Consider the following 10,000-nt stretch of genomic DNA (forward strand, 5'->3'; position numbering starts at 1 on the left):
CACCACCAGACACCTGGGCTTGTCAATCCCGTGGACGACAGACGTCTTGAGCGAACCGTCCAGACGGGCCACGTTGATCTGAGTCTCGTCGTTCTCCGCGCTCATCCAGTACATGTTCCTGGACAGCCAGTCTAGAGCCAAGCCCCTCACATTCAGCAGGTCTGCAACACAGGCAACGCGGTCCACAGCTCTTGTGAGGCACAAATACAGAAACGCACACACACACACACACCCACACACACATTCCATCATGCACACATGCACGCAGGCACGCACACATGCAAGCATGCGCACACACACACACACACACACACACACACACACACACACACACACACACACACACACACACACACACACACACACACAGCATTTTCCAGTCCCCATGCATAAGCTCACTCTTCATCTTCATCGCAGCTACAAAAATGATCATATTTCTTCCTCCGGGTATACCAATAGATTCCAATCACTTTTTTCTTATTACAATCCATCACATCCTGGACCCAGTGCATAAACTAATATCGGCTATCTATCACCATCCTTCATGTTCTGTGCCGATAGGCCCGAGAGGCAAGCCAGCCACGATGGGACTGATCAGATGTTATTACTGCTTTGCATCAAGTCGGCACCGCGAGCCGTGTGCTCACCGCCGGATATGACGGTCTCGATCACGGTGCCGTTGATGAAGGCGCGCTTGATGGTGCGCGTTTTCACGTCCGTCCAATAGATGCGCTCCTCGGCGGCGTCGAAATCCACCACGGTGACGTCGTCGATGTCGGGCACGGTGAGCGCCGTGATGATGTTGAAGTAGGGGTTGGCGATGTCGACGCCGCGGATCTCCGACCGCCGGGCGTACAACAGAAACCTCTTCAGCGCTGTCATGACGAATGTGGGGGGGAGAGAGGGGGGGTGGGCAGGAAGGGAAATACAAGCGAAGCCAACAAAAAAAGACAAGATATGATTTCCATATTTTTGAAGCCAGTGTGTTTGCCTGACAGATGAGTAGCAGGCCTACTGTATGGCAGGTCTGACAGAGACATCATAAGAGGAGCGATGAGCTCAGGCGCTAACATGGCCCCCGATCACATTAGATAAGCTTAAGCTTGTTATCGGCTGGGTTCAGCAGGGCCAGCTTTTTCAAAAGGACTATCACGCTCAAAGGCTAATATGCTTTTTAAATAAGTAATAGAGCTCACCTAATATACACGTGTTTCCCTGTCTCCCTCTCTTCTTAACCAGAAGGATAACATCAATATGACAACACAATTACCAAATCATACACGTCAAGTCTTTCTTTGTCTTTTCAATTCCTCTCACGCCATGTCTCCACCTCTGTCAATCTCTCTCTCTCTGTTTCTCTCTCTCTCTCTCTCTCTCTCTCTCTCTCTCTCTCTCTCTTTCTCTCTCTCGTTGGTCATCTCACCCTTTGATGGGATGCACCATTAGACACTTGGTCTTGTCCAGCCATATTGATATGAGTTTCATCATTCTCCATACTAAGCTAGTTCCTGGACAGTCATTTCTCTCTCTCTCTCTCTATCTCTCTCTCTCTCTCTCTCTCTCTCTCTCTCTCTCTCTCTCTCAAATCAAATCAAATCAAATATTGCTTTATTGGCATGAATGTGTCAAGTCATTGTTGCCAAAGCTACAAGTATAACATGTTAATAATCAACTTTACATTAGTAAGGGGATAAAAAATGAAATAATTGTAACTCTCTCTCTCTCTCTCTCTCTCTCTCTCTCTCTCTCTCTCTCTCTCCCTCTCTCTCTCTCTCTCTCCCTCTCTCTCTCTCTGGTACTCACACATGCAGGACGTGTTGTGTGTGTCCAGCTTCATGAGGTGGGGGCAGGCGCAGGAGGCCGTGTGGTTGGAGTTGAGCAGACACAGGTGAGAGCAGGGGCCGCGCCCACCGTTCGCCTCACAAGGGTTTGGAGCTGAGAAGAGAAAACAACACAACACAATTCAAACATTGTGCTGTTATGTCCCCCAGCACTCATACCTTGCCTCAGTACTCATGGCTTTTTGATGTTGTATGTTTTGCTGTTGGGCCTAGAGCCTGTAATAAAGTTGCAACCTGGACCAGGTTGTATAGTTTATATACAGTATATACCATATAGACATGTACGTCTTAATGGTCATGGTATGTGTCCTTCACACATGTCATCTAGCTAAGGCAAGGCAAGGCACACTCATTCATATAGCACATTCTCCAGCATAGTGGCATTTCAAAGCACTTCACTCAGATACAAACAAAGACGACATCAATAGTTAGTTCTCGGACAATGTGACAACATAAAGCAACATAGCGATCTTAAACGGTGTTCAGTCCAAGAGCGAGGAAAGGACTGTTGTGAGGTTGAACATGTGATCTATTGATCTATTTGAACAGTTAGTCTATTGAAAGGACAGCTTGTATAGTTTTCTTGTGAGACAAGTCAATAAAGCAGAGGTTAGCAAAGAAATGTTTAACACATATGGACACCTGCTCAATGCCATTATTACTACAACAACATCGTTTTTATATTGTGATTTCTTGTGCACATGGTATTCAAACACTCTCCGCCTCTCAGGCTTCACAGGAGGACACATTTCTTTATTTTATTTTATTTTATTTCATTACACTTCCTGCTCTGTACATTCTTTGTTGTTGAAGATCTGAACTCTGTGTTCCATTTCTTTTCCATTTTTTCCTCTCCTTTTCAACAAATGATTCCCAGCTCCCTTCCCCTTCTGAAACGGCTCTGCTTAAACAGTTTTGTCTGCAGTGACTGCAGTGAGTAAAAATTTAAACAAACCCGGCGATGTCAGGTCCACAGGTAAAGGGAAATTAAACAATACTGAGGCCTGGCTTCTCATATGCAAACACTGTGAGGGGATAGATAGTTCAGCCAGGGAAGACAAAGACAAGGGGATATGATTTAACGGCAAAGTTTAATACAGAAAAAAACCTTGCTGCTCTCATCGAAAAACTGTGCAAAGCCGAAAAAGAGATGAGGACTATCACTCAGACAGCAGACTTCATGGTATCAGTTGGTTTAATACTTGGGGACTGAAAGTTAGACTTTATGACTTTATACTATCACATTGCTCTGACAATAACTGGGACAAACACAGACAGTAAACAATGGAAGAGAAAGGAGGACCGTGATGGAACATGACAAGCTTTCCTTATCGGCTTCTCTTTTATCTAGCAGGACTCAACGGTTATTGCTTTGTCATATGAAATGCCCCTGAGGTTAAGCTCTCTGGTTCAATGTTGAAGAGTGGCTACTGTACGATAGGTCAGGGGGAAGGCACATTAAGAAACACTGACAAACCAACTACTTTAACAATCTGTGATATGCAAATACAGCGTCTCCAGATACCAGGTCCTGATGGGGCTTGTTGATGGACTTATTACAGTAAACAATCTCTCCTCTGTAGTGTAACTAATCTTTATTTCTCAGCATGTATTTCCATGTATTCATATAATACTGCACAGAAATGCATCGCCGGTTTGAATTTATATTTGTCTTCACAGAACATTAGCGGCTTTTAGAAAGCCTCTGAATACCCATGTAGTGTGTGTGTGTGTGTGTGTGTGTGTGTGTGTGTGTGTGTGTGTGTGTGTGTGTGTGTGTGTGTGTGTGTGTGTGTGTGTGTGTGTGTGTGTGTGTGTGTGTGTGTATGTGTGTGTGTGTGTGTGTGTGTGTGTGTGTGTGTGTGTGTGCTAAGAGAGAGAAGAAAAGTCAACACCAGGTCTGCTTGTACCTTTCTACTCGTTACTTTCACAAAAAACCTTTTAACACAATTAACAGCGCAATTACACACTCCGACTGAAACGAGCCAAAATAAATCTGATGATACAAAAAAAAGAATAAAAAAAGGAAAGTCTCCAGCAGCTGGTAAAGTGTCCCAGGGAACACGGCTTGGATCTCCATCACAAGCCCGCTTATTTATTGGGCATCTTGACAGCTTATTCGCCGGCGGTGGCAGGAAAGGTAAACTGACTCCATTAAGGCAATTAGAGACCATCTACAGGAAATAGAGCCTTGAGATGAGGGCCGTGCCAAAGGTCACCACTTTAGCTTTCTCACCCAATCTCCAAAGATCATTTACATACATAAACATTGATTTTTGTCCAAGGCAGGAACAGCAATGTAAATAAGGATTTATTTCCCATGTTCCAATATTCATTGTACAGCTAACACTTTACTGTATGTGTGTCCATCCACCCAACCTATCTGTTGCTACATGTATATCCACATACACTACATTGGCAAAAGTATTTGCTCACCTGCCCTGACTCATATATGAACTTCGGTCACATCCCATTCTTAATCCATAGGGTTTAATATGACGTTGGTCCATCCTTTGCTGCTACAGAAGCCTCAACTCTTCTGGGAAGGCTTTCCACAAGGTTTAGGAGTGTGTGAGTTTTTGACCACTCTTTCAGAAGCACATTTGTGAGGTCCCACACTGCTGTAGGACAAGGAGACTGGCTCTCTGTCTCTGCTCCAATTCACTCAAAGGTGTTCAATTGAGTTGAGGTCAAGTTCATCCACACCAAACTCTGTCATTCATGTCTTTATGGACCTTGCTTTTTATGTCATGTTGGATGTTCAAAGTTGAGAGCATGGTTCTTGGTTCCTGTTCTGACTGCACCAGTGCACAAAGCAAGGTCCATAAAGACATGAAAGAGTTTGGTGTGGATGAACTTGGCCTGCACATAGTCCTGATCTCAACACAACAGAACACCTTTGGGATAAACGAGAGCCGAGACTGAGAGCCAGTCATCTCGTCCAACATTAGTGTGTGACCTCGCAAGCGCTCTTCTGACAGAATGGTCGGAAATTCCCATAAACACACTCCTAAACATTGTGGAAAGCTTTCCCAGAAAAGTTGAAGCTGAGATGAAATGCAAAGGGTGGATCGACGTCATATTAAACCCTATGGATTAAGAATGGGATGTCACTTAAGTTCATATGTGAGTCAAGACAGGTGACCCAATGCTTTTGGAAATATAGCGTATATCTCTACACATACTTTTCAGTTTGACTGAATGAATTGCAGGAGTTTTACTCAAAACAGAACACTTTGGCTTTAGTACAACATATGTGCCCCATTAGGCCATTTATACATGTATGCTCTTTCATGCACAGACATGTGTCTCTTTCTGCAATCTCTATGCTATGTTTCCTATAATGTTTCAGGTATCGTTGAATAAGCCTGCACCTTGACTGAGATGAGAGAGAATAAACACCAGAGCTAGTCTACCAGAGACTCCATGCATTCCTTTTACCGGCCACTTTAGTGCAAGGTTTTCAGATGTCAGTCACTGTCTCCTTTCAACACCCACCTCAATCTATTCCACCAATATCACCACCATTTCAAAAAACATGCTATCTTGAGTCTAGCCATGCTTACAGACAGCTAGTGTTTTGTGTCCAAGGTGAGCCTCCATGATGTGTCTAGAGATGTATTTCTCTTCAAAATAAATACGATATAAAACTGAAATCAGCTCCATTATTTACTAATACTGCATACAAATTACAGTGTAACTGCAGACTTTTTTAAACTTTCTTTTCTCTAAATTATTCATCAGGATGTCTTCTGAATTACTCACCCAGCCTAACAAGTCATACTTATTCAAGGCTTATATGGATCATTGATCATATCACATTGATCATTCATGTTCATGTATACCTTGAGGTTGCCTGCTAGGGTGAAATATCTGCAGGTCGAACGGTTGGGCACTGGTTTTCTGAATGACCGTGACGTTGGCCCCGGTCCACTTGTTGGCCCTGGTCAACGTGTTGGTCCTCCAGTCCGTCCAGTACACGCTGCCGCCGAACAGGGTGACAGCGAAGGGGTGCGACAGGTACTCGTGCCCTCGGAGAATCTCAATGAGCCCGCTGCCATCGTACAGCGCTGAGTAGATGGCATCAGAGCTGAGGAGAGAAGGAACACAGTACAGATGAAGAGAGAGAGAGAGAGAGAGAGAGAGAGGAGAGAGAGAGAAAGGAGAAAGAGAGAGAGAGGAGAGAGAGAGGGAGGGGAAAGAAAGAGAGATAGAGAGAGACAGGAAAGAGAGAGGAAGGGGAGAGAGAGAGAGAGAGAGAGAGAGAGAGAGAAAGAAATCAGAGAGAGAGAGGGAGGGGAGAGAAACAGAGAAACAGAGAGAGAGAGAAAGAGGAGAGACGAGGGTGGCGGTAGGGGAGGAGAAAGAGAACTTTTCCATCAGCCAGGAATATCTTTGGCAGGCTGATTATATTTGCGCGAGCGCGAGCAGCCCAGACTATACCTTTGCTTTCAACCTTTATTCTGTCAGTCAAGCAGCTCCATTACGACGGAGAGGCTCAAAGCAGGCGCTGGCACACACACACACATATTCACGAGGGGGAAAACATTTTGAAAATGGCTGAGTGCCTGTGCATTAGCAGGCGAGATGAAGATATCGATTTCTGTTAATAACCCAACTTCAGAGCAGGAGAGAAGGAGAGAAGGCAGGGAAGCAGAGAAAGACAGAGCGAGAGAGAGAGAGAGAGAGAGAGAGAGAGAGAGAGAGAGAGAGAGAGAGAGAGAGAGAGAGAGAGAGAGAGAGGGCTCTTTGATAGATGCAGAATGCATAAAATAAAATACAATGTCAAATCAATGAAATTATTCCTTCTGTGAGTGCCATTCATCACACTCGGCTGGCGTGTCGTGAGCATCCATTTATTTATCAATCAGTATCAATATTCCATCAGGACAGGAGCCTACACCGCCGCCACTTCACTAGCCCCAGCGCTAACACCACTGCTGGCTGACCTAAACCAACGTCCATACATCCTCCGTACTGACCCTAATGCATCAATCATAGTCCCCATCCCACCTCAACACCCCCCCCCCCACCCCCATTACTTTTTTATTATCCCTAAATAATTTATCCGCTGACCTGACTATGAACAATTGCTTGTGGGACCTCATCCTAACGCAGCCCAAAAATACCTGGCCGGCCCCATCTTCCCACCATTCTTCCTCTTGTTTCGTCCACCTCCATTGTTCCCAACACTTTGTTTTTAAAAGGCGGCGTCTTTTTCACCATGAAATATTCAGGCGCGAGCTCTCAGCCAGGCTCTCGCTCGCGTCCGTGTGTCCGTCCGCCCGTCCGCCCGTCCGCCCGCCACACACTCACCGCGCGTCGGTCCAGACGATGCGCTTCTCCAGGTGGTCGAGCGTGAGGCCGTTGGGCCAGGCGCCCAGCTCCATCTCCTTGAAGACCACGTGGCGGTCGGCTCCGTCCATGGACGCGCCCTCGATGCGCGGGAACGTGGCGTCCCAGTCTGTCCAAAAGAGGACGCTGAACACACAACAGTCCCCACATGAACATTCAGCCTATTGGATATGGAGGCATAACGCTTGGCTATGACTCACACAACAGTGGACACTGAACACACAACAGGACACTGAACACACAACAGTCCCCACATGAACATTCAGCCTATTGGATATGGAGGCATAACGCTTGGCTATGACTCACACAACAGTGGACACTGAACACACAACAGTCCCCACATGAACACTCAGCCTATTGGATATGGAGGCATAACGCTTGGCTATGACTCACACATGTGCAGTGAAAAAAAAAACACATCTTTTAAAATGGCATTATTTTGTTCATTGCCACGTTATGCCATTGCAGCTGTCTGTCATGTTTCACATTTTTGAAATGTTTCATACAGTGATGCAGGTCTACTGCTGTGAATAGGCCTAATACCACTTTCATAATTGTTATGTAGCCTACTGTATAGTAAACTAACTGGCCTTGGTGATGTCTCGCCAGCATTGTGCTGTCACCTAAATGAGCTACATCAATAAATTACTTACTTACTTACCTCTGTTTTTTTTCAAAGCCAATCCATGTACAGATCATGTAACCAAGTTCAATGCCTTTGAGAGCTGTGAAAGTGTGCCTATTTGTGTGCCATTTTCAAAAATGAGGTACCGTTGCGATCCTTTTGGCGATCTGCACCTGAGCAAGGCCACTCTCGCAGCTTCTCGGAGGTGCAATTGTAGTTTCTCTTTGTGTGTGTATATATTCTACAGTATATAAATATCAAACACACACATACACACACACACACACACACACACACACACACACAGGTGCGCACCCACCCGTGGCCGGGGTCCAGGGCGATGGCCCGCGGATGCTCCATGCCCCCAGCGATCAGCGTGCTCCTCAGGGCTCCGTCCAGCTTGGCCACCTCGATCTGGTCCAGGTTGCTGTCGATCCAGTACAGGTTCCCGGCCACCCAGTCCACGGCCAGGCCTTCTGGAGTCGCCAGGCCGTGCTGCACCACCACCTCAACTCCAACCACCCCTGAGGAATACCCCCACAAGGGGCACGTAAAGGGCAGACCAAAGATCCTTCATTACTGACAAGATAGAGCACTATGGAAGCTTCTATGGAAGTAAAATTCGAACAGTTCCTGTCTGCTTAAAGAGGCGTGTCGCAAAGTCGTCATAGTGGGATATCGATCTCTGTAAGATTAGCAAGCAGTTCAGTTCGAATGTTTCTAGGTCTGCTTAAAGGGGGATTTCGCCCCCCTCCCCTTTTGCGAAAACAGAACGCGGAAATGTTCGAACGTTTGCGCCTCTCGCTCGCTTTAACCCTCTCTGGGCAGACACAAGGACCACTGAGGCAACAGGCCTTCTGGAGTAACCAGGCCATGCTGCACCACCACCTCAACTCCAACCACCCCTGACGAATACCCCCACAAGGGGCACGTAAAGGGCAGACACAAGGACCACTGAGGCAACAGAACTGACCCTGGATGCCCTGGAGGGTGGGAGCAGATTCTGACAGGTCTGGTTTTACAGTAATCTATATCCTGCCCCTGAGGAAGCATAAGATATTTCCTGAACTGTCTGCATACCTGCCCCCACACCCCTCAAAAATGCTATTTTATTTATCTGAACGATCTTTAAGAGGCTATATTGACAGATAAGAGGGAAGTCACACTTTCCCTGGAGTTATATTAAACACGAACCGCTCTTTTCTATAAACCAGCTGCTTGCCATTATGCACGCTCTGCACAATGCTCTGAGCGAGATCTGAAATATTAAGCAAAGACAGAAGAGCTATGCTAGGAAGCCACTCCAAAGCCAGGCAAACAGCAGGAGGGCACTCACTCTCACTTTGCGTGTAGAGTAGCCCAAAATCTACAAGGAGCCGTCACACCAGAAATATCAATATTGTTCTCTTAAGAAAACATTATAACTTTCAGGATACACACAGCATTTTTCTCTAAGTCTGCAGGCAAAGAAGAAGCAGGTCTGTTTTCCTTTAGTTCACATTAGCGTGTTTGCCAGTGACTGGGTAATGTGCTTGAGAGTGCGTATGTGTTTGCGTTGTTGGGCTCTGCAACACCGTGACAGAAAAAAAATGTGCTCTCTTTTATGAAACACTTTTTTGCTCTCTTTTGTGAAAGACACTTTTTTGCTCTCTTTTGTGAAAGATACTTTTTTGAGCAACACTTGTTTGTTTATTTATTTGTTTATTTATTTATGTACATCTAGCCAAGGACAGTCCTAATGGAGTAACTTGGGGTTGAATAGCTTGCTCAGGAACACAATGGTGGCCGCCCCTGGCATTGAACCCACAAAACAAGCTAGAGCTTTACACAGGCCTGCTAACACTTTGTTTGGGAAGTTCAGAACCCTAAAAGCTAAAAGCAGTATGCCATTGAACCACCACCACCACCACCCTATGCTGCTCCCCTAAAATGGTCCTTTACACCACTATCCAGCAGGTGTGTGTGTGTTTGTTTGTGTCTCTCTCTCTCTCTCTCTCTCTCTCTCTCTCTCTCTCTCTCTCTCTCTCTCTCTCTCTCTCTCTCTCTCTCTCTCTCTCTCTCTCTCTCTCACAGTGTGTGTGTGCATGTGTGCATATGTATGTGTATGTGTAAGTGTATGTGTATGTGTATGTGTATGTGTATGTGTATGTGCATGTGTATTTGTCTGTGTGTGTATGTG

At 45.8% G+C, this 10,000-nt stretch overlaps 1 protein-coding gene across 1 annotated transcript in view; it reads right to left on the reverse strand.

The window, feature by feature from the left end:
- The window catches only part of LOC134071730 (low-density lipoprotein receptor-related protein 1B-like), a 250,591-nt gene that overhangs the window by 162,222 nt on the left and 78,369 nt on the right, over positions 1-10,000 (reverse strand). The window contains exons 25-30 of the mRNA XM_062528566.1: positions 8,141-8,345; positions 7,158-7,322; positions 5,687-5,931; positions 1,804-1,935; positions 648-875; positions 1-161 (exon numbers count right to left, since the gene is read on the reverse strand). The exon at positions 1-161 is cut by the window's left edge and continues 14 nt beyond it. Of these exons, the coding sequence (XP_062384550.1) occupies positions 1-161; positions 648-875; positions 1,804-1,935; positions 5,687-5,931; positions 7,158-7,322; positions 8,141-8,345 (1,136 nt within the window). The remainder of the gene's footprint in view (positions 162-647; positions 876-1,803; positions 1,936-5,686; positions 5,932-7,157; positions 7,323-8,140; positions 8,346-10,000) is intronic.

This window comes from Sardina pilchardus, chromosome 23 (assembly GCF_963854185.1).
Source record: "Sardina pilchardus chromosome 23, fSarPil1.1, whole genome shotgun sequence".
NCBI classification, from domain to species: Eukaryota; Metazoa; Chordata; class Actinopteri; order Clupeiformes; family Clupeidae; genus Sardina; species Sardina pilchardus.